At 37.9% G+C, this 24,116-nt stretch overlaps 1 protein-coding gene across 4 annotated transcripts in view; it reads right to left on the reverse strand.

Annotated features, from left to right (window-relative positions):
- The window catches only part of L3MBTL3 (L3MBTL histone methyl-lysine binding protein 3), a 77,843-nt gene that overhangs the window by 40,289 nt on the left and 13,438 nt on the right, over nt 1-24,116 (reverse strand). For all 4 annotated transcript variants that reach the window (XM_021540729.3, XM_021540728.3, XM_021540732.3 and 1 more), the window contains exons 3-10: nt 14,832-14,943; nt 12,568-12,727; nt 11,432-11,570; nt 10,026-10,110; nt 7,783-7,874; nt 5,199-5,303; nt 3,862-3,997; nt 305-396 (exon numbers count right to left, since the gene is read on the reverse strand). In XM_021540729.3, the coding sequence (XP_021396404.2) occupies nt 305-396; nt 3,862-3,997; nt 5,199-5,303; nt 7,783-7,874; nt 10,026-10,110; nt 11,432-11,570; nt 12,568-12,727; nt 14,832-14,943 (921 nt within the window). The remainder of the gene's footprint in view (nt 1-304; nt 397-3,861; nt 3,998-5,198; nt 5,304-7,782; nt 7,875-10,025; nt 10,111-11,431; nt 11,571-12,567; nt 12,728-14,831; nt 14,944-24,116) is intronic.

Consider the following 24,116-nt stretch of genomic DNA (forward strand, 5'->3'; position numbering starts at 1 on the left):
AAATATTCCCTCTGAAAGAGACCATTCTTGTTGCACAAGATTATGGTGCAAGACAGAGTACAAATAACAAATCTTTAATTTAAGAATGCATCAGAAGTTTAAACAGGTAAGTAGAAGAGTAATGAACTGGAACTGCAGAGGTTAGCTGTGCAGAGGAAAATGTTAGAATGTTATTCATTCTGCTGTAAACACTTTTGTTTTAAATTTCAGACTCAAGTCTGCCATCACTGAAATATGCTATGAGTCTCTACCACACACATGAGCATACTCACAATTACATCATTAGTAACAAGCGAGTACTTACTGCATTCTGGTTTTCAAACAGTGATTTAGGAGCAGCTTGAGCCTTGCATGCCTTTAAGTAGGAGGGCCAGCTGAATTCTTCTTCCTTATATCCTAAATGAGAGTTGTAAAAGAAGGGCAAGAAATGATGGGTATGAGACACAGGTGCACAAATCATTAAGAGACCAATTTATACTTCTGTTTCTTCCCTTGGAATGAACATCTCCAAGAAGCACAGGCTAAAAGTCACCTCTTTGTCTCCCCCCAACAAAACCTCATCTTATCACCACCTGTCTGCCTCACAGGTACTACCTAACTTCCCTTTGTTGTCACACAGAGCCAAAAAGTGTTCTCCAGCTGCTTCTTCAGTCTGTTGCTTTTACTTCAGAATCAGAAAAAAGACCTACAGGTCCCAAAGTTCTTCCCACCATGCCAGTCAGTCCAAGGAAAAAAATATCCCTCCTCCTCCAGACTTCGCCATATTACATCATCAGGCTATCACTAATACAGCATCATCACTACTAGCTTTAAAAGAACCCCCCTAGATTATAGCAAACAGCTACTTACACTATCAATGCTGCAGGACCCCTTCTCAATCTACAGCATAAAATGACTCCTGTATGGACATTATACATTTTTCATTCTGTGTATACAACACTTAAAATTAAATTTGTATTTCTATTAATGTTTAGTTTCTTAGGGGGAAAAAATTACAAAACATTCATAATATCTTGAACTGCATAAAATAATCTTCCAAATACCATCTGTAGTTCTAATCTAAAAAACAATGCTAGGAGTTGGAAGCAAATAGATTTCCTCCTTCATTTTTCTGTTATGTAACAGTTGTAGAAACACCTCTTTTAATCAATATGTTACAACCCAGAAAAGACCAAAACCACAATAAATTTCAGTGAGTGACTGCCTTTACTGAAATGTGTCACCTCTTAACTACTTGAAGTATTACTCAAACAAGCCAGAGACAACTGCTTTGTTTAACCTGAGTTTCTCATATTATCCCAGGAACCACAAGTTTAAAATCCTTCACCTTCTCTGCATAGGACTTTCTCACTTTCCATTTTAAATAGTAGTCAACATAAATTAACCTAAAAGTTCAAAGAAAAATACCTTTTTTATACTCCAATTTTCTCTTGTTTTGATACAGTACAGCTGTGTATCACGCTTTGAAACCATTTTTATGTTGTATGTATATTTCAAATGTATGTATGTTATATTTCAAATGCTGTATCATTTGAAGCCACTTTAAAGCAATACAGTATTTAGGCTTTTCATTTTCACTTTGTAATTCTAGAGAGTATTCAAACCTAAGTCCAAGCTCACAGCAGACAATAAAAACTCCACCTACTGCATGAGTGAAGGGATCAGTTAATGGGACTAGGACAAAGCCCATGGGAAAAAAAATGGTTTTAGTACACTGTGAAGCAGTTTTTGGGCAGTGTGGGTCTTCCTGTCACCAAATGAGAAAGGGAGATCTTAACCTCCTAACTCATCTCTCATAACAAGACCAGAAGTCAATTTGATTTATTCACTGCAGATATAGACCAGTCGATGCAATTTTTACATGCATATATATACACATGTACATCCATCCTGTTGCTGCAGATTTTGCCTGTGTGAGATAAAAAAGTGGCTACCTCTACACAAGATGAATAGTGTCCTGAACACCATGTTTTTTAATTTCTAGGAAACCCAGTTCAATTTTGCCTCTTAGCTCTCCTACACCTGCTGGAAGCCCAGCAGCAGCTGCCTGTTGCCTCTGCTGCCGTGGGGGTGGGAGACATCCCATCACAAGGCCTGTCTTGCCCAGCAGCACTAAGAGTTACCCATCCTTCCCCTTTTAAAAAACATGGATAGAAATACATTTCATAAAACATCTAGAATAATATTCTTCCTGTCTCATGTCCCTCACTCCCCACCCCCTGCCCCCCCCCCTCCCCACCCAAGGCAGACCACCAGGTTCCAAATTGCTTAGGGTTTATACCATGAAGGTCATAAATTTGTATTTTATCTGGAAAATTAAAGGCTACTAACACAAACCTTTGAGTTCTTCTCTGGGGTGCTATTTTATATAAATACTGTGTCCTATGTCATAACTCTCATTGGCTTTAGCCAATGTAAAATTTGCAATGGGCACTACAGAAATCATTATTAAAATGTTTTAACACAGGAATATACAACCAATCTGTCCAACCCAATTAAAACAGAACCTACAACTGGCATATTATCCTTCCTCTTGGAAAAGCAGAACCCCACAAAGTTCTAGAGGAAATCATTCATGGTTAACAAAAGCTTTCTAAACCAGGCATGTAAGATGTAAAAGGTGACAAATCCTCGTCATAGATGCCAAACTTACTAAGCACACTGTAATAACATCAGGAAGGCTGTAACTGGGAAATACCCATTTGCTACATACAAGTTATTACATCAGCAAGGGCCAACCTTCTAAGAAATTCTTATTTATGTTCAAGAAATTGCTATTGCTACATGGCCAGTTATGCAGAACTGTGTCCAAGGCAAGTAGCACCCTGTAGCCAGAGTGGAGCTTGCAGAGGACTCAGAAGAGCAGCTCATGCCTCTCAAGGCTCTCACAAAGAAATGCCATCCTCTCACACACTGGCAGGCCCCCTGCCCCTACACTTCCAGTGGCTTTACTTTACTCTCACCTTCCACACCTGAGCCCTTATATCTACAGTTTTATAATTCTCTGGAAGCACATCCTCTTGAATTTGTGCATGTCCTCATTTTCCAGCCCTTCTAAATCACATTATACTACCCTCATTGTGTACGCCAAAATGGCATATTCATTTATTTCTCACTTTCCAGACTTCAGAACTTGCTCCCTTCATCCTCACATATTCCCGCCATATTCCAAAAGGACCACATTTATCTATTTTTCATAGTACAGTTCAGTGCAGATGCCCTCCAATTGCCAAAAGAAGTTACACAATGTGAAATGGAAGTAAATTATGCAAATAAATTACACACATTTCAATACCTGTAAACCATTTAAATAATCCATGTACAAATTACACTTCCAGGCTTGCAATCTTACCTTTTTTTCTCCCTATTGATCTGTTCATTCCTCTTTTTGTCTCTATTTCATATTTAATCTTTGTGGAAATAGGATAGTCTTTATTAGTCTGTACCAACATTTGTACAATAACAGTGATCATTATGCAGTAGCAAAAATGTCCTAAGACCTTCCACTAAAGGATCCTCAGCTGCCTGTGAGACCTCAGTTTAAGCATATTTGTCACCAGTATGCTGCCGTTTTCCTTGCAATAAGCTGGGGTCTAAGTTTGCTGCTCAGTTTTTTTCCTTAATGCCTTATTGATGACTCTTATGGTCCATTTTGTTTTCTTGGTTTCTCTGAATTTCCACTGAATAAAAGGGGCATGCTTCCGAACTTGAAATTTTAGGCAAGATAAGTATTTAATTTGCCATTTTCAAAAACCCTTGACTAAACAAAGGAAAACATTTCTGCCAAAAAAAAAATTACAGCATTACACAGGTACTCCCAATCTTAGAACTGCGTAAGACGAGATTTAAACTAAGCAATACCTTTAGGTGGATGAAGCTTGTGACCTGTTTTTTCACACCATCCAACAGGATGAATGTCTGAAGAATCAGCATTCACCCAGAAATCATAACAATCTGGGTATCCATCAAAATGTAGTCTTATTCTGTAGCCACAAACCTAAAAGCAAGAATTGACAGCATACAACACTATTTTTTAAGACCTTTGCCCTACACATAACCACTTCCATTCAATATTATATATAATAACTGTATGTTTTCAGTCAGCTTTTTATTTCTGCCCAATCTAGCATTAGATGAACAAATTCATTTGATAAAAAGGAGAGAACTAAAAGGCAAAGCTATTGTCAGTCTGAGAGCCTCCTCTTCTGGTCAAAAGAATTTAACTGAAAACTGGCTATTGCCAGTAGTGCTCAAAAACTTGACAATAGCTCAAGCCAGCATCAGAGTAAAACATAAGCCCTACAGAAGAGCATGAATACATCTGATACAACTGAGGACAAAGTGTAGGTAATGCGGTTCTCAAGCTATTCTGATTAACTGATATGCAAGGGAGCAGTGAACAAGAAGTATGTTCAAAAGGCTCTCCAGAGAGATACTGAAAACTGTTTAAGTAAAGATGCGAAGTCAGTAGAGGTATTCCCCAGAACTTCATTATTCCATGAAGTAATAAGTCAACCACTGAGAGGAGGAGAAAAAAAACAGGACACAATACTGTCTCTGTATGGAAGTTCTCCACATTAAAGCTATGTCAAAATTAAAGTAAGGTATGTTTAAAAGATATACAAAATACGCCTAAGGAGCAGGTTCTCTGTTGAAAGCAAAGAAGCTGCTCATCAGAAAAACTATTTCATACCCACAGCAAAAAGAAAAACTGGTTTTATATTTTTATGTTAACTTGCACAGGTTGCCAATACAGGCAATTTCTGCAGTCATCAGCCTGAAAAAGTTGCAGCACAACAGCAACACAAGAAACTTTTAGGTAATTGTATCAGTGAATGAAGCAACTGCAAATACTATCAAACTTACATAAAACTGCTGTGTATCAGTTGGCATGATTCTTTTCTATTTAATTTTTCTTTTAAATACAAACTACAGGATTGCAGATGAAGCCACACATCATCCAACTAGTCTAAGACTGTTTTCGGTAGCTGTGCATGTTAAATATATGTATAGCTGCACTGACACTGGATATATTCTTTACATGTCTATCATCCAGAAATAATACAGCATTATTAATTTAAAACCCATCTTCCTAGATAAGTTTCTGTCTGTCTGTTAGGTTAGAGTGAGGGCTGAAACAGCTGCTGCTGTTTCATTTCAGTCTCTACTATAACCCAGGACTGTGGCTGCTTGCTTACCTCAGCCACTGTGAGAACACAGTAGATTGACTGGTGCTCAGGATCCACACCCTCCAGCTTCATCCCTACCTTGAATCCATTCTTGTTGTATGGGAAAGACTGATACTGCAATGGAAAAGAACACTTTCAATACCTCTGAAAGTATACCAGAGAAAGACACAATATCTTTATAAGGAATAGAACAATCATTATTTATTATTCATGTTTCTGAAGGAACTAATAAATCCCTTTAAGTTTCAAGTTTTCAAAAATGTGGACAGGAAAAGAGAAATTGATGATTGCTTGAAAAACACAGTGACTTGAAACCTGAAAGTATGTAAAGAAGAATTAGCAAAAGTGTCAAGGCAAAGATGACAGCATTTGTCTTCAACTCTTTCCATTAATTTACAGTAAAACATCTTAGCAATTTGATTATTTAATTTTCAGCCCGTACAGTGACACCTTCCTGGTGGACATCATTCTTATAATAACCACAACAACGACTCTGTTTTGCCTTTTCAGTTCCACATCTCAGGCCATGAAAGATGAACTGAAAGGCAGAAATACTGAACACTGTTTGTATGTGGAGATGGCCTATCTGCTGCCCTATATATGCTAAGTCCAGACTATATAGTCTTCCAGGAGAATTTCTACATCGCAGGAACATGACTACCCTTACAATCCATTACAATGAACCCAGAAGAGTATCTTTCAAAACACTGAAAGTGAAAACAAGGCTAAGCAGGATGGATCAGCCACCTTTTCAACCAGCAGGCATCATCATCCCTCTGTTAAAGAGGATGGAAGGGAGCAGATATTAAGATTAAATTGGAGGAAAGATCAGAAAAATAAGTAATCAAAACTGAAGACAGTTTTCCACAGGTTAGAAAATTCACATTAAATTTTACGTTACAGAAAAAAAATACAGGAAAAGCATCTTAAAATGTCTCCTTTTTCTTCTGTTTCTGCCTAGGAGACACATACTCCCGAGTCAGCTGCAGTACCTCTGCAGCCAAAGGGAAGAGAAGGGTACCAAGTGAAATACTCAGAGAGGTACCACATACTTCAAAGGAAGGGAAACCTTGTGAGACACAGCTTAGAAATCACTCTAAGGTCTAAGGAAATGGTAAGCACCCTCCATCATCCTGACTGTTCCTAACTAAGGATACAAAACAACACAGTGAAATGGTAAAATAAAAAGAATAAAATAAAAAGAAAGAAAAAAAAATAAAAGAAAGAAAGAGTAATTCTCAAAACCCAAACAGAAATTGAAGATTCATGATTGGTTGTGATATTTGGTTTGGGCTTTTTTTTTAACCTGTTTATGTGGCTTGCTTATTAATCTGTAAAATGGAGAAATATTACCTAGCCAATTCTGAGTGTTATTAAGAATTCTCTTTCTGCAACAGGCTTTAAATATTGCACACTAAATCAAGCATTACCCAGGGGCTAAAGACTTTGAAAGAAAATACTAAATTAAGATGCACTGGATGAGAAAGGTACAATGTGGAGGAAACATCACATAACTCTAGACTTTAGCACCATGTGCAGTGCCCTGCAAAGCCTTTGTACTGCTACAGCATTTCATGAACCTTCAGACAGGCAAAGCAATGCTTTGCAAATCTACCTTCCCACTTGGGCACTCTTTATCCTGATTGTTTTCTTGCTAATTTTTGAACCAGTATATAGCACTATCTTCACAACTGAAGGTAGTCGGGGGACTGATCTTCTTGCACCTATAAATCTATGGATTCTGTAAAGCTAAATCCCAGTTCTTCACTTTTCTAACTCATAGTAACTAAACTACCAATTAAAAAATACATGGCACGTGTAAGCTGAAAAGCTAATTCCCACAGAGAAGATTTAATAGCTAAAGTATGAAGTATACATAAAGAAATGGATGCAAGAAACAGACTACAAGTAAGAACAGAATTGTCCAAGAAAAAGTAACATATAGCAGGAATACAGCAGCTGAGACACGTTCACAGGTTTTGCAAGGAAAGATAACAGCATGGAAATCTTGTGGATTTGGATACAGAGCTCTGTTCCAAGCAAGAGAGGTGGCACTAATGAAAGCACTGAAATGACAAAGCATAGCAGGCAAAGGACAAGCAGGACATGATGATGTGACATCCAACCAGATGACAGGCCAAAGGAGAACAAGACTAGTATCTGATGTAGGAACAAAATATAATGTCAGCAGAAGCTGAAGAAAAGACAAGTAATATAATCAAAGCAACAAGACAAAAGATGACCTTTGTACCACCTTTCTAAAGATACTTAAAAAAAAATGATACAGCATGAAAAAGTGTGGGTATGTATCACATTTTTTAGCTTCAGAGACTAGGAGGAATGGCTAGAACTGCAGATTTTGGGAAAGCATCTGCTTTCTGCAGTCTGATTTGATAGTATTCATCTACAACAACAGAATTCTCTGAAAAAACAGAGATAATTGCTTTCATAATTGCTGACAGACACAGCATTATCTTCATCATGCAGATTTTCCCGAGAAAATAATAAAATCTTCAAATTATTTTTGTTTATTGATTTCCTAGGAATTTCATGATCTTAGGTGGTTTACTGACTTAAATTTCAAAGGTCATACCTCTTTAAAAAGCTTAGTAGGTACTGCAATGGCCCTTTCTTCCTCCAGATAGGATGCCCAACACCATGCTTGCCTTCCTTTAGAGGGTACAGCTATAAAGAAGCATAAAACAGGGAAATAATTCTGTAACTGTTAGTATCTCAAGAAGACAAATTCACAACACAAGTTCATAACATTCTTAAATTTACATTTTATGAAATGCGCTCATGGTGTTGTTCAGAACTTATCTCAGAAAAAGAAGTTCTGTAGGCTGAAAGGCACCAGGAATGTGAAGGTTCCTAGTTTGTCCAGAAACACTTCCAGCAGTTCAAACCTTGATTAGTAACAAGGAAAAGCTCCTTCAGGTGGCAAGAACAATTTACAAAGTCTTGCTCCAACATGTTTTTCCTTATTGCTCCTAAGAAGCATTAAGATATACAGTTTGCAAATGTGTAAAAAGATGAGTAAAAATGAGTTAAAATAGCTCAGTATTTTAAAGGGTTTCTTTTTCCCCCATGTCCTTCTTTAACTGGAAAGCATTTTCAAGTGGATACTGCTCATAGTAAGTTTTTTTTTTAACCAGGGTTGAAATACTCTATTCTTTAACAGTATTCAGACTGTTTCTCACCTACTCCATCACTTTGTAGTTTGATGGTTTTGGGTAGAAAGGCAGTGATTTAACAGTATTTTCTGCAAGCCTTCAGAAGTGTCACCAGTGCTTTTTTTCCTCAGGATGTCATTAGCATATGACAGAAACCTCTAGTTTCAGGTTTGTTCACACAGTATGAACACTACACAGTAATTGTAATATTGCTTACAGTCCATCTTAATAATGGCTACAGTTACAGTTTTCAGGCCTTGAAATAAGGCACTACCTGCACTAGCAATAGCCAGGAACTTCAAGAATAGATGGCTGGAGGCTGGCCACGTATATTTCTGATGTCATACACCTCTACTCTGCTCTACTGATCTCCACTTAAAATGCCTCCTCTGCACAGACAGCTTAGCATTTCAGACCATAAGCTCACACTGTCAGAAGGATTCATCACAGTCCACACTGTGATTCTGGCTTGATCCAGACTGTGGGCTACTCACAGGAAAAATAAATCGTTTAAATAACAGTCTGGCTTAGCATTTTTATTATTAAAAGATGAACCATAACAATAGTGATGCCAAACTCTCCTGAAGAAAGCTTACAATAATGTAAACAAAAGACAATACATTTCAGAGTGATAGTGACCTCTCAACACCATTAGACCACATTAATTTTATTTAGGATTTACCCAGTTTTTAATTATTCTATTAGAGAAATTAATTGTACTTGTTTCTGAATACAAATTGGTCTTTGATACCAGTTTATATATTTATACTGATATTTTCTTAAATAAAAATTGAAAAAAAATAAAAACAATAGAAGAAATCATTATTTCAGTGGGCAGCAGAGATTTCCACAAAGCATCAGCTTTGTGCTTGTGTCTCACATGCTTCTTATCTCTTCAGCCTTAGAAGCAACTGTAGAAACATTTCAGGAGTGATGCTGTCTTGGGAGGGGGATCTTTCATAACATTTTTTTGTTGCATCTTCAACCAGTAGTTCATCTGCCTGGTGTACATCAGAGCTAACTGGAGTTCTGTGTTGATTAGTGGCCTGGCAACCTCTGTTAATGTCTCCCCACCTACCATAAGAAGCACTCTGTAGGTCTGTGGTTGGTGTACCACTGAAATATAATAGCAGCTGATTCTCCCATTCTTCCTAAAACTATCTATCATACAAATGGCTTGAAAGAACAGCACTCATTTAAAATATGTTTTATTATGTTGCTTGATGCAGTATATGTCCCTTTGGATTGATTATAGCAATTATTCCTAAACAGTTCCATAAACGTGTCTATTTCCGGCACATAATGAAGATGCAAAATTGATCCCCAAGGAAACAAAAGTAAACTTTCACTTCTGCTTGATACACGTCTTTCAGCATCTGGGAACTCAATGGAGCTGATTCCCTCTAAGACTGGCACTATTTAGAGGGATGAAAAGAAAAAAACCTAAAATGCACATTAGTTGCATTTACACTCACCAGATCCTCCCCTATGCTTCCTTAAAATGTAATTGCTGTAAATAACACTGTCACTGTCTTTTTACAGTAATTAAAAAAATTCAATAGGGAATATAAATTCTGTGAAACAATGCTGGCAATTCCCAATAAGATATGGATATTACCTGAAGAACTGATGGTTGAGATTTTTGTTTCATAATCTAACTTACTTTGTTTCAAAACTGTTATCTCCCCTTTTCTTTTTCTCCTGGCTCTTTGCGAGACTCTCAAGATCCTTCCTTCAGGTTTCTCCTCCTAAATTAGAAAGAGAGGAAAAAAACCGAAAGTACAGTAACCTCATTAGCTTAGAGGTCTAGTATGATAAAAGTCGAGATACTGAAGTTTAAACTGTGACTTCATTTATTGGTTATTGACCCAGCTCTCTCCTACCTCAAACAAACGTGCAGATGTCTAACAGAAGCAAAGTGAGCCATCAGTGACAAATCACAGCAAACACAATGAAAATGGCAGGCAGAAGGACTCTCACCACTTGGCACTCAGCCAGCCAGCCTTGCCTGACCCAGAGACAGACCATGAAGCCTTCATCAGACCTTACTGAGACACTGATAAATAACAGTATCTTTGACATGTTCATGCTTCCAAAATTATTTAAAGGAAAATCTCTCACAGCTTTACTCTGGTTTGGGTTTTTTTTCCCAAATGTACCATTTCTTTATTAAATACAAAATGGCACTGTGATCCTTTTAATTTTTTTCAGTTTTTGTATTAACAGTTTTTTGAGCACCTGAGCAGATGAGCAGAGCAAGTACTCATCTGGGAGGGCAGATGCATGGAGACAAAGAAGGTATCCCCTGACTTTTGCATAAGATACTGCTATACAGAGAGCTGTACATTTCCTCCTGACAACTCTAGTGTCTTCATCCTTTTGACGATTCTGTAGTAGCAGAACTCTACTCTTCTCCCTGAAAACGGTGCTACCCTCAGTAGTGCCACAGCTATTGGGAAAAAACACATACTACAAGAAAACAAGCAGTATAGGAAGACACTGTGGGGCAAGTTTTTTCTAAAATGAAGAATAATTCCAAAGGGGGAAAAAGACCCAAAAGGTGCCCCAAAGCAATTTAAACTGCAACACAAAAGCAAAACAAATTTTCCTCTATGATTTTTAAAAGCAAATTGCACTAAGAAAATCCAAGGTATTCCCTTCTTAACTGTAGTATAGCTTTCTTAGAAAATAAATTATTGGTCTATAGTTATTTAGTCATATGCAGAATGACAAAGTAACAGGGTTGTTGGGAAATAGGTACTCCTGTTTTTCAATGCTGAAGACATGGCAAGTCAATGTTAGCATAATTTTTCCTTTAAATTCTTTTTGTTCTGTTCTTTAAAAAGAAGGGGAAAGAGACCAAAAACAGCTTTTATCAAATCATTGTCAATAATTACAATTTACTGCTGAGGCATAATTAAACTGGCAAACAAACCAACTACTTATTGTGGCTCTGACAGGCTGATGATGTCTCTTCTCTTTGTGGACTGATGGAGCTACTGACATTGCAATACAAGACAAAACTCCCACCCAAATACTTGCAGGAATGGGTTGATGATGCATACTAACAATTTCATCTGGATTCTCCTTCTTCTCCCCATTATCCCGGGACTCTTCTTTGAGAGGTACTTTTGCTTTTCTTTTCCGAATGCCTTTAGAATCATCTTCCCCATTGCATTCCATGCTGGGATTTTCCTCCTTTGGCTCTCTATCACGGAAGTAACACAATGACACAAAACCAATATTATTTCACCTCTCATATTCATAAAACAAGTAAAAAAGCAAGTAAATGTGTAGGTCCCATAGTACTATACTGAATATATTCTTAGAAATACTACTGAAAATTAAGTCTGTCAAAAGAATTAATCTGAGAGACACACAATAGCAACTGTAAAAGGAAAGCTGTCAGCTTATGCTGAACAAGTTTTACATGTTTTAAACAGTGTGTCTTTTCTCATGTACCATCAAGTCTCCCGGAGAAGCAAACTGTGAAATGTTTAGGACTGCAGGGCAGTTTAGAGAGAGGAAGGCAAAGGTAATTGTTAAGTCTGACAAAACCAATTGGAGAAAGCTGGTATGTGACTGTACAAATTGCTAAACAAGAAATCAGAATGGACAACTTTGAAGCAATTAGCTAAACTGAAGGAAAATTTACAAAATCATAAATGTTTAAAACTGCCATATCTAGCAATATGCCATACAGAATGGACACACTAACACAAACATGCTTTTATGATGAGATGAAATGCACTAACTGAAAAAAAAGGAACTAAGAAACTGTAGTATGCTCATGTTTTCACTCACTGTCAGCTATAAAACAGCTCTTGCACTTAATTATAATTAACTTACCACCCCAACCATCTCATTACTGATTATCTTAATTCCAATGACTGAAACAGGGTGGGAGTCTTACACTGATTCATGCATCCCATAGACTGTTTTACTGCTTGCATCTGACAGCAGAACACAGCACACTGAGTAAAAAAGACTGCCTTCAATGTCAGTGTTAGACAAAACCAAATGTTGTTAAGGCATTTACACAAAAAAACAGTGAAAGAACATTATAAACCAATCGTGACACTAAAACTTGTCTGCTGAGTATCTCCCTCTGCCCCACCATGAACATTTTATCCCACTTTAACACTTCACTCTTGTGCTGCATTTATGCCAAATTATTTGTTTCTATGATTTATTATAGTACCTACTTGTTTTTTACTTGTTGGGCACATTTCTGGCTGCAAAATTTTCCTTCAGGAATAAATTCTTCTATGGCACCATAGCGGTAACAGTTTTCACAGAAAACAAGTCCATCCATTTTTGCAGTTTCCTTCAACCTTGTGGGTATCCCTGTCTTTTCTGAAAAGGCTGCACAATGACAAAAGTTAACTTTCTTAGGCAGAGGTAATACATTCCCAAACATCCTTAGCGGGCCTTGCCAAGCAAACAGAAAAACATCAGCCACACCACTCTTGTCAGAATGAAGAACTACGAGTTAGTATTTGTATGAGGTCCACATTGCTGACAAGCAAGTCAGGTTTTCACACTGCAACAGGAGAGAGGAACCCACTATTCTATGGTTCTGTCACAACTTGTGGAAGGACTGAATTTTGTGACAGGCACTGACTGCCCACAGAGTCATCACTGTTTAGAATCCATGACCTCATCTCTTGCTGGTATGCCTATACCTAAATTTGGGAGAAAAGGGTTGGGGTGAGCAATCTTTAGATTAGTTGAAATTATTTCTTCAAGAAAATTGCTGACTACAGTCTGCAGCAGCAGCTACTGCTCAACCCGCCTGAGGTCCACCAGAACTGAAATGTCACTCAACTTGTTACAAAGCAATCACCAAATACTAAGTTACTGATCTAAGCTGCAATTTCCCCACAACAGCCTAGGAGAGGCTGTATCCCTGATTGTGCAGTTACTTTCCCTCACAAGCAAGTATGAAGCACTGTCGCATACCCCAGCCTCTAGAGCAGGTTGTTGTCTTCATACCTCCCCAAAAGGCAAACTTACACACTATTTATGTTGCACTATACTGTCTTTGAAAGCAGAGTCAAATGAGCTCTTGCATGCAGGCTATCTCCCCCTGAAGTATATATAACGTATGTTATATTTACACACCAACATCATAAGTGGTTCAAAACAACTATTTCTTCTCACAATGGAGAATTTTAGCAGTGTTTTTACTTCTGGGGAGCAGTAAATTAATCAAGGATGGTGCACTCGATATGTTTATACATCCATAAACAGAGTTAAACTCAATAGAAACAGAATTTTTTGTTTGGGTTTGTCAGACTGGAGGGGACTGAGAGATATGCTTAGATCTCTCAGTCTAAGCAGAAAGCCTGTTGTGCTACTACACTGTCACAGTGATGCTACTCTCATCACAGACTTTAAACCTGAATTAACTATCACTGCTTGCTACAGAACACATTAACAGTGGTCTGCAGCTTCAGACCTTGGGGGTTTCCTACCAGTGTTAATGTCCCACATGACAATTATCAACACTGAGGGAGCAACAAAGGAAAGCTGTCACTGCTTCTCCTGCTTATAGGGATGATTATGAAACAAAAATTATGATGTCTGCTTTTCAAAGGCGTTACAGAATACATATTTTAAAAGAAAGTTGATAAAATATAATACCAATGAGGAAAGAACTAGCTAGGTGTAAATAATCACAAAACCAGTTGTGATACTCTATTTCATACTACTCCATCATTACTGGAGTCAGTGTAAAAAGATTGCAGTAATTTATGACCATGTAAACCACATTTCCTTGAACAAAACAGGTGTTTCTTACTTTCCTTGAATAAAACAGGTGTTTCTTATTTCAGTATTTTAAATCCAGGAAACACTTTATCTGGTAGATATATGCAACTCTTAAGAGTTTTACCATTTAAGATAAACATTAACTGTTACTTCAGATTAATTTTAATGCTCAAAAAAAGCATAGTTGGCAGGAGCAAGGCATCTGTGGGGGTACACACTGCACATCTAACACTGACATCAGTAGTGGCAACTGTGCTGACCATACCAAGGCAGCTTGCAGTGCACAAATCAACTCTAGGCCATTGGGAATGTCTGTGGGTAGTCTGTGAGAACCAGCTCAACAAAAAATTAAGTAATTTAAAATTCTCAATAATTAAAAGAAACTTATTATTTTGCAAATTAAATAGAGGGAAAATACAAATTCTAAATTTAAAGAAAATTACTGTAAGGAAAAAAAAATGTGGCTGTAATTGAACTTCAGATGTTTAACAGTGGAATTATTTTCTTCCAACTTGAAATTAATTTATTTTCATATTAATTTACACCCCAAGAAACGGGTTACTTCATAAGAGATACTTTGTCCATTAAAGCAAGTAAATTGTTTTTTTTTTTTTCTTTTCAATGCAAGCTTTCATGAAAGTTGATGCATTAAAGAAACTAGTCTACCATAGAAAATGTTTACTGCTTCTTAACTGACCTTCTTGAGCAGTTGGAACCATCCAGGTTGTGGTAGCAGTTGCCTTTTTAACACTTTCCATCTCAGTTTCATCTGTAATTACTTCCAGGGCCCCAAATTCATTGACTCTAAACTGTAAGACAAAACAAATGGCACAGAGCATAGTAAAAATTTACTAGAAGTCACTTGAAGTATCCTCTATTCAATACAGTTTTTACATGCTGTCCTCATCATATTGCCTATTTTCTGTGTTTCTCCTTATCCCCATGGAATTCAAAACAAGCCATTCTTGTTTCTATCAAGCCAAATCTGAATTCATTTTGAAATCTATAAATATTAATTTGCAATAGATGCTGATCCAGATGCCTCCAATAGCTAACTTACACACACATATAATAAAAAAAAAAAAACCCAGTAAGTAAGAAATTCATGGGAACATCCCCTAGCCATATGTTTTCCACTGCCAGCAAAATAACACACTCCAGACACTGAGTATTCTTTCTGAGGACAAGGGAGCTGAATGAACATCACACACCAAATGCTTCATAGAGCACAGAAATTTAAGCATTCTCTGAAAACAGAGTATTTCCCCACTAAAAAGCACACATAAACAAACATCTCAAGGCAGTTTATGAGGTGTTTAATTACACGCTGAATGTGATACTACTGTCAGCCAGACGCAAGGCTCAACAATGCCCCACATGCTGTGCTTACACTGGAGCACCATGAGTTAGAGCTGTCCTGCTGCCAGAAGAAAAGTTTCCTCCCAATGCTGTAGTGATTACAGCCCTACCACATGAAAATAATTCTGCTTCCCAGTCACTGTGTGGTTTGCAGGCCCAGCTGGTGACATGGGTTTAGCTCAAGGCAGTGTTTTGTCCCTGATGCCTGCTCTGAACAGTGAAGGGGTACCTTTGCCACAGAGAATAGGTCTTTATCAGTGTGGTGCTCTTACCAACAGCTTACAGGGAAAATTACACCTGAGAGAGTCCTTCAAAGCTCCCCAGCATCCACCAGAGAGGATATTCCTTCAAGGCCATAGCATGAAGCCTATTTCTGTTTCTCTGGTCAGGCAAATTTACCTCGGGAAAATGCGAATGGGAACAATTGCCTGGCACTGCACTGATCCTTTCTGTGCCTCCAGAGGCTGTTGAATACATAACACCCTCACTTTGGACCCTGCCATGGCACAGTACTGAAAATAAGCCATTCTGGCTGCTAGCAAAGGTGACCCCTATATACACAAACGTATAAAGCGTGCTTTCACTAATACAGTCCTTCCAGCTTTAGTATTTGCAAAGAGCCAACAGGTCCTAAGAAATGTGAACAGCTAAGAAATAGGCTAGAAGGTAGAAAAGGAAGAAGAGGCCCTCACACAATCATAAGATGTCTGGAGCTAAGATTTTTCCTTGTGATCAGCTGTGCTCACTACAGATATGAAAGCATGGACAAACCACTGATAAATCCATCTGGACTGAAACACCATGAGTTCAACTTTGAAAGGCAACTGAATGCACTAAACACCACGTGCTGATGCTTCAGTTTGTGGAGAGACATTCATGCTGTTCCAAGCACAGAAAATCAGTAGAGTTACTATTCAGAAGAGTCTTACAGCTGACTTATGCACTCAGTCTTGTTCCTATTTTGGTTAAGCTCATTTTTGCTATTTGTGCTTTGCTGCCTCTGCAACAAGTGGATGTCAGAGAGAAAACCCTCCTTGCTTTCAAGAGCTCCAACTCTGCAAGAGCTGTCTCACAGCAGGCAAGCTGTGAACATGAGCCAAGACACCTGCAGGTTGCTGCAGCCTACCAGCAGGCTGGGCACAGGGAGGTTACTGGGCAGCACTTCGAAACACTCTCCCACACCTTTGTAAAGTGTCAGCTGGATCTTCCATGTGCAAAAGGTATTTCTGAACAGTTCTGGGATACCTAAATACCTGGAATGTTTCTGCATGGTTCAATCAATGGCCAGCCCTGACACCACACACATGTTCCTCCTCCACCGGGGCCTATTGTGGAATGCAAGGACATCCCCCCGGGCAATGCAGTGACCTGCCAGCCCATCTGGCTCCAGAGGGCTCACTGCTGACTGATAGGCACCAAACAGTGGAAGACAGATAACTGCAGGGAAGGCAGCTCCCAGCCTCTCTTTCCCTGGAGGCTGTTAACAGCAGCAACAGCTGAACCATTAAGGAAAAGCTCCTCAAGGAGCTCCTCAAAGCCAGGCAACCACGCTAAGATGGTCTCAGTGATGGGGAGTGACAACTTGCCACTGCCTTAGCGGGCAGGAGGGCACGACAGTCCAGCTGGGCACTGCTTCACTGATCAGTGTAACTCCTGGTTACTCCTGTAACTCCTGCAGCCTTGCCTTTATCGGTGTCAGAGACCTCCAGCTCCTGTTTGGAGCAAACTTGAATTCATGATTGCTCTCACTCCTTATTTTCCCAGCAATAGCATCAGCACTAGTGTATACCCCAAGCTCTTTGTGGCTAACCAGAGCAACACCTCAGACCTGGGAAGTAATACTCTGGTTTTAGCTGGGGAGGAAAAGACATGAACAGCTTGTGACAAAGGTTAACTGCTTAAAAACAGGATAAATAGATGTACAAAGCAGCATGCTGCACAAAGTCATCACAGGATAATAGCTGCCAGAGCAACATGCCAACTAGTGTATACTGCTGGAAGCATGACAAAAAAGGATCTAGATTAATGGTGGTTTATGTGCCTATGAAAAAATTCAGCTCATTTGTAAGCCTCTTCTACTTGGAGTGTAGGCAACAGAAAACCTAAAAGTAAAGTTTTCATCATAATATTTCCTCCAAGCCAAAATACAGTAAAGGCACTTCCCTAGGTGTCTTGACAGTTTGAAATGTCACAGCAGGTGACAGTGCTATTGAGCCAGCTTCTAAGGATAGATCCATAGCTTTCTGAGAAATAAAGATTTGTTGTCAAGTCACAAAACTACTTAACTAAATAAAGAAATTTGTGTTGGATAAAAGGATTTCCCTTCAATCTGCCTTCATTGCTTCAAATGGTGAAACTCCCCTTGATGCAAACAAAGACTATAAAAAAGCATTTAACAAATAAACGCACTAAAAAGACTGATTTGTGTCACTTCAATGTTTTAAAGAGAATAAATTATTAGACTTATTGTGTATAAATTCAATCCACTTGACTTTTGTCAAATGCCTGTTGGCAAATTTTAAGTAATCTCTTAAGGTGATTCTCTGTCCCATGCTATGAAGCCAATGGTCTTAAAAGATCAGACAGCAACAGAGAACAGAAAGAAACCCTAACAGCTTTCCTGAACAAATTCACATGAAGATAAACAGGACTAAATATAGCATCTGGATAGGAAATTTGATTTCCAAACTTTCATGTACAGGCAAGTAATGAGGGGAAAAATACACATGTTCAAGTAACTGCAATTCTTTTAATGCAAACGTATTGTAACTGAGTTGGCAGGAAGAGTCCAGCTGCTAACAGGTAAGTACACAACACAGAACTTACTCAGCTACGTTGTCTGCAGTTTCCACAAGGATCAAGAACAATAGCTTCCATTTAAACATCACTAGAGAGTCCTTCCACTCAGAGCTGAGATACATTTTCACATTCTCGGGAAATGATGCCTTAATATACTAAAACTTGAGCTTTTATGACTATTACTTTTATCCCCAGGAAAATTTTAATATTCATTCAATAGATAATGAACATACTGAGGGAAGCCAAAGCTTAAATAAATAATAATCAAACATTATCAATACTTTCTGAACCATTTCTGTCCATCCACATACTAAGTTTTTCTACTGGGACCAAAATTACTTTCAATAAATATTTTCCAAAAGATTAAAACTGTTTGAAAATTTACACAGGACTAAAACAAGTACCATAAGCACTAATATGAAGTCTTTGTCTACTACAAGCAATAGTATCATGCAAAGTATTTTATAAATGTTTCAGAAGAAGACAGGTTTTCTGTTACTAGTCCATTCCTGAATTTCCGTCTTAAAAAACTTCCTTTTATATTTTAATTTCCATGTACTCCTTGTCAGTTTGTACCCTTTTTTTCTGAAACCACCTTACCCAATGGATTACATAGCTGTGGTACCCTAACACTTACTCTCTTGCTATATGATAGAGCAAGGAATTATGTACCTCCTCAAACTCAATTTTATTGTGCTAAGCACAAGGAGGTCCTTCTGTTCTTACAAAAATGTTCTCCATCTTCCTGTTCAGCCTGTCATTCTTTGCCCACCATGTGCTATGCTGAACCACGGAAATCCCAGGGAACACAACAAAGCATAACTCCAGTGGGTTTAGAGAATTTCCATTTCTAATGGAAGTTCTTTGCCTTATCCTGCTGGCTGGAAGACACTGTGGTTTTATGTAGGGCTAATTGAATGCTAAAAGGGCTTTCAGTTCTCTTTTCCACATTTCATAAAAGTACTCTTGAGCATTTGTCTCTGTGGGATGAAAAAAAATTGCAAACAATGAAAAATGTCTATCATATTGTAGATTAAGTATTAAAACCTCAAACCTGTTGGGAACAAATGCATACAATCTAGTTTCAAATTAAGTCCCCACTGTTACATGTGTCCAATTCAGAGCAACACAGATCAGACTATCAGTGCTTGCTGTTACTCATGCCCTCTTAAGAATGTAAAAGATCTCATCAGTTCCCACAGGTATCAAATCAGAATAAAATTGCTATTGTTTTATATATGGTAAAATCATTATTTGGGAGGACAGACAAAAAAAAAACCCAAAAAAAACCAAAAAACAAACAAAGGAAGAACAATCGAAGTGCAAAGAAAAAAAAAAAAAAAGAACAAAACCTCTACATATGTTAATGCACAGCTTTAATAAATTAGAAAAATCAGCCAACACCACCATCTACTGGGCAAGACAAGGACAAAGAGTTCATTGCAATAAAGACAATTGTTGCTCCATTCTGACAGTAACTTCAGCAACAAAACATATCTTGACACCACAACAGTGATTGTGAACATTCTCAGAAGAAATCTGCGAAGTTTTTAATATCCAAAACACAAGTACATTGAGTAAATGTTCAATACTCTTGATGCCTATGAAGTAGCTAAGCCTAAAGTCACAGAATTCCACAGCAGTTTGTCAAGAGGACTAACACCTGGGACTTCAATGATACAAGAACTACACTGATCTACAGTTAGCAGAAAGTTATCATTCTTGGTGTTAATCACAGTTTAGTCACAGTGGTTTCAGTGTGATTCCTCAAATAAATAAGAGCTTTCCTGGCATTTTCCAGTCTTTTTAAAGTCAAGGAATTGTCTTCCACCATTGAATTGTCCAACCACATCCTGCTACATGCTGAACTATTTTTAACATATTACTTAAGTTGAATAAGTTATTAAATGCCAGATCCTGTCCATTCAACCAGACCTCTCTTCCCTGTTTGTGTGATACACTCTTTACATGCACAATCACATACTACTTTTTCCACAGAACCCCTGCCTCAGGCAAGGACTGAATAGCATTCAGAAAAATGAGGCAGCTGTTGGTATTTTTATACTCTTTTTTCAAGCAGTAAAGCCAGTCTTATTTACTCTACATGGTTTGAAAGCAGAATGACTGTTTATTTTCTTTTTTAAAAAACCCCAATGCACAACAAGGAACAAGTATCTAAAAAAGCTTTAGGCACTCTAACAATTACTGTTACAATGCGGTGTAAAGTAACTCCTGAAACAAAATCTCTTCTCAGCTACTTACAAAGGAAAAAAAAAAACACCTCCCTTTGGTAGCTCTTCATCCTTCAGAGTACTCTGTTCCCAGCTTATTTTAAAGCTCTCAGTAAGCACGTGACCCCTTACACTTGCCTCGTCACAAGATTTTGACTCTTTTAGGGATACAGAATATTGGGGACATGTGCTGTTCCCACACCTGCCAATTCTGCTTCTTCAATCATGAGAAAGCATCCTGCCTGCACACTGCTACACTGCAAGTATGGCAAAAGACAAACTAAAGTGGGACCACAGGGTATGTAGGGCTCCCTAAATCACAGTCAGCAGAAATTAAATTCCTCACCACGACCAAGGGGCAAGGCCAGACCCACTCTCACTCGAAAGATGCTGTCAGCAAGAAAGGCAAGCACTTCCACCAATCTTGGACTAATTTTAAGATGCTCCAGTAACACTGCAATAGGCTAATCGTGAAGTAACAAATAAGAGAGAACAATTTGCATTCAAAAAGAAAGGGGTTTTTTCCTATCTGGGCAGGCACAAGCAGGAAGGAATTGCTATCAAATTATATCATTCCAAAAATAAAAATAATAGGAGCATTCTCTCATCACTGCTGAACAGAAAGCTAAGGTACCATCAGAAAACACATCCCTTTAGCAAGAGAGACTGACATTTTCCCAGTATATACCAATACCTCAGTCTTGTCTACAGTAATGTTTATCTACTTTATTCTTAGACACTCCTCAGGCTCTTCCAAACCTCCCCCTATCCCACTTCAAGTGCTCAAGAATTATCTCAGTACCAGAGGGCTTCCCACTGATTTCTCTACACTGCAAACTCAGTCTGCCTTATTATCTCCACTTGAGTAGGAAATTGCAGCTAAACAGACTTTCTTAAGGTGACACATAAATCAGCAACAGAGCCAGAAGTCAAGGCCTGCCAAGATGACGCTTATTGATCCAGAAATTGACCTACAAGGCAATCCTGGCTCCAAATTATTTTGGCCAGAATATTTCTAGATACAAAACACTAATATCTCATGGGAAGCCCAAGCTAGCAAACAAATAAAAAATGGCTACCTGCCAAAAATTTGATTCCAGTGAGTTGTTCAGCATTGCGCAGAAAGGCTGCAAAAAGTGCAGTGCTAAGTGTTCCTGTGTGGGATTTACCTGCAATAGCCACAAAACTATTCTTTTTCCTTCCTGAAGCCCTCTGCCCGGTTGCTTGCAAATTTAACAGTATCTACAGAAAATGGCACCAAAAAATTTGTGGTAAAATACTGTGTGATCACTTAAGAGACGACTACCATGAATACACACAGGGGAACCCAAATAAAGATCCAAAGGCAAACTTAAATCCAGCATTTCTTGCTTTTGCAGTTTTAATTATTTTAGTGGTGAAATTCCCTTTTTTGGTCTTTTCAATAAAATTCACTCATTTTATGATATTGCCAAGTTTTAACCAGAACTCTATGGCAGTGAAACAGAGCAAGAGCGAATTAATAACATTAGATTGCAACAGAATAAAGTTAATTTCATGTGGAAAGGACCAGGCCACTAGGTAGATCTGCTGAAGCTCACACATGGTCAGAAGAAGTCCCCATGTAACTTGCTTTCTGCTCCCTACGCTACTCCTTACCATCTTCCCTGAAGGGAGTCCATCTTCTCTCTGGAGCAGCAGCTTCCCAGTGCCCACAGTGATTTAAGCAGTGACACTGATGCTTCCCACGGACACCACTCTCACGGACCCTCCCTACCTCTCCAGATTCAAAGTGCAGCCATGCTGCCATGAGAGAACAGGAGCAGCATTGCACTGCAAAATCACTGTACGAAGTTATCGCCCAAGACGCTACCGATGTTCCCGTAACAGTGTGAGAAAAGTTGCTCTAAAATCATTAATTATCCCAGGAAAGCTGGATTGCAACTTCGGAACAGGCAGGTGGAAGGATGTACTTCACTGCCTTGAGTAGCTGCAGCACCCCTGCATTCAGACAGCAATCCAAATCACTCTTACCTTCTTTACAGCACTGCTGGAAATAGCAAACACCACTAGCCATTATTCTACCATTCATATCCACTATTCTATTTGGTGTCCTACAATATTTGCTGCCCAACTTTATTTTCTGGTTAATTTCTTCATAATTAAATTTTAATTTTTTTTCCTTATGTTCAAGCATAATTTGCAAGCTGGAAATAACCAAAATTCTGTCCACACAGAGTGTAACTGCTCACTTTCCAAACACAGCACTAGAAAATGCACTAGGAAGTACTTAATAAACTTCTGTCACTACAGTAGGAAGTGACTGTAAATTATTACAGCTTTTCCAATTTAATGAGTATATTTAAATCTTGAAGCCATGGTGTTACTATGTGCACTCGGCACAGAGATTTAAGAAAAAGAGAAAAAAGAAGAGTGTTTCACATTTACATTCACACCATGCAGAGTAACTGGTAAGCACTGATGTTTTTCAGATGAGCATACATTACTTTGCCTGCCACATGAAGGCATTCTGTAATTTGTAAACTATTTTAAATTCTACTGGAATTCCAGTTTTCTGTTTTATTTAAACATCTTGAAAGAACTAATATACAATGCTAAAATTTTTGTTCACAGTCTTTAGTGCATCATACTGTACAATTTTTAATTCTCCCCATTCCCTGTGTAATTTGAAATTCTAGCATTTTCCACAACTACTCGCTACTTATCTGTCACATAGTATGCTCAAAGCAGCATTCAAGGAGTGAACACTATTTTTGCTGAAGATTTTTCAACAAAATCTGTATAAGAAAGTATTTCCACAGCTTTCTCCAACTACAAATGACAAAACCCTAAGAATTAAAAGCGCCCGAAGTCTTAGGAAAAGAACATTTTCAGCATTTTACTGGTATAGAAACAGATTCAAGAATAAGAGACTATGCCATGGCTGAGAATGGAAGCCTGGTATCTCATTTGGCTTCCTCATTTTGATTAGACTGGGGAATAACAAAAAGAAATAATCTAAGTATCTATTCCTGATTTAGATGTTCTTCTGCACCATAATAAAAGTTAGATTTAAGAAATTTTAAGAAAACATTGAGGAAAGTTATTTTTAAATGTTTCAAAAACATTTTGCTCTACTTACTTAGCTAAGTATTTTACCAACTTTTCACCATTCAGGAACTCATATTCACAAAAATTAAGTGGTTCTAAAAAGAATTGTTGCTCATATATACTTGCCAGATAACCCCAGGCTGGATTTTAATAAAGCACACAAGAAAAGGGATATCTTAAAACATGCATACATTAAAATAAGTATGACATGTCATCATGCAAGCAGTACAGACAAGCAAATGCTATATTACTTATACAACTAAAAATAAAGACTTCAATAAGGTAACTCCCTAAAATGTCTATAATAAAAAAGCAGCATTTCAATATTTTGATATATATTTAACTTAATGTTAATCTGCTGATAACAATACAGTTTGCCAAATCTGACTGTTCAATTTCCCCTAACATTTTAAGAAGACAAAAGACTAAACATGAGAAATTAAGCAATACTTTGTCTACAACAGATATTTAAGCTATTGCTTATTATTTGATATGTAATGCCT

The sequence above is a fragment of the Lonchura striata genome, chromosome 3 (genome assembly GCF_046129695.1).
Source record: "Lonchura striata isolate bLonStr1 chromosome 3, bLonStr1.mat, whole genome shotgun sequence".
NCBI classification, from domain to species: Eukaryota; Metazoa; Chordata; class Aves; order Passeriformes; family Estrildidae; genus Lonchura; species Lonchura striata.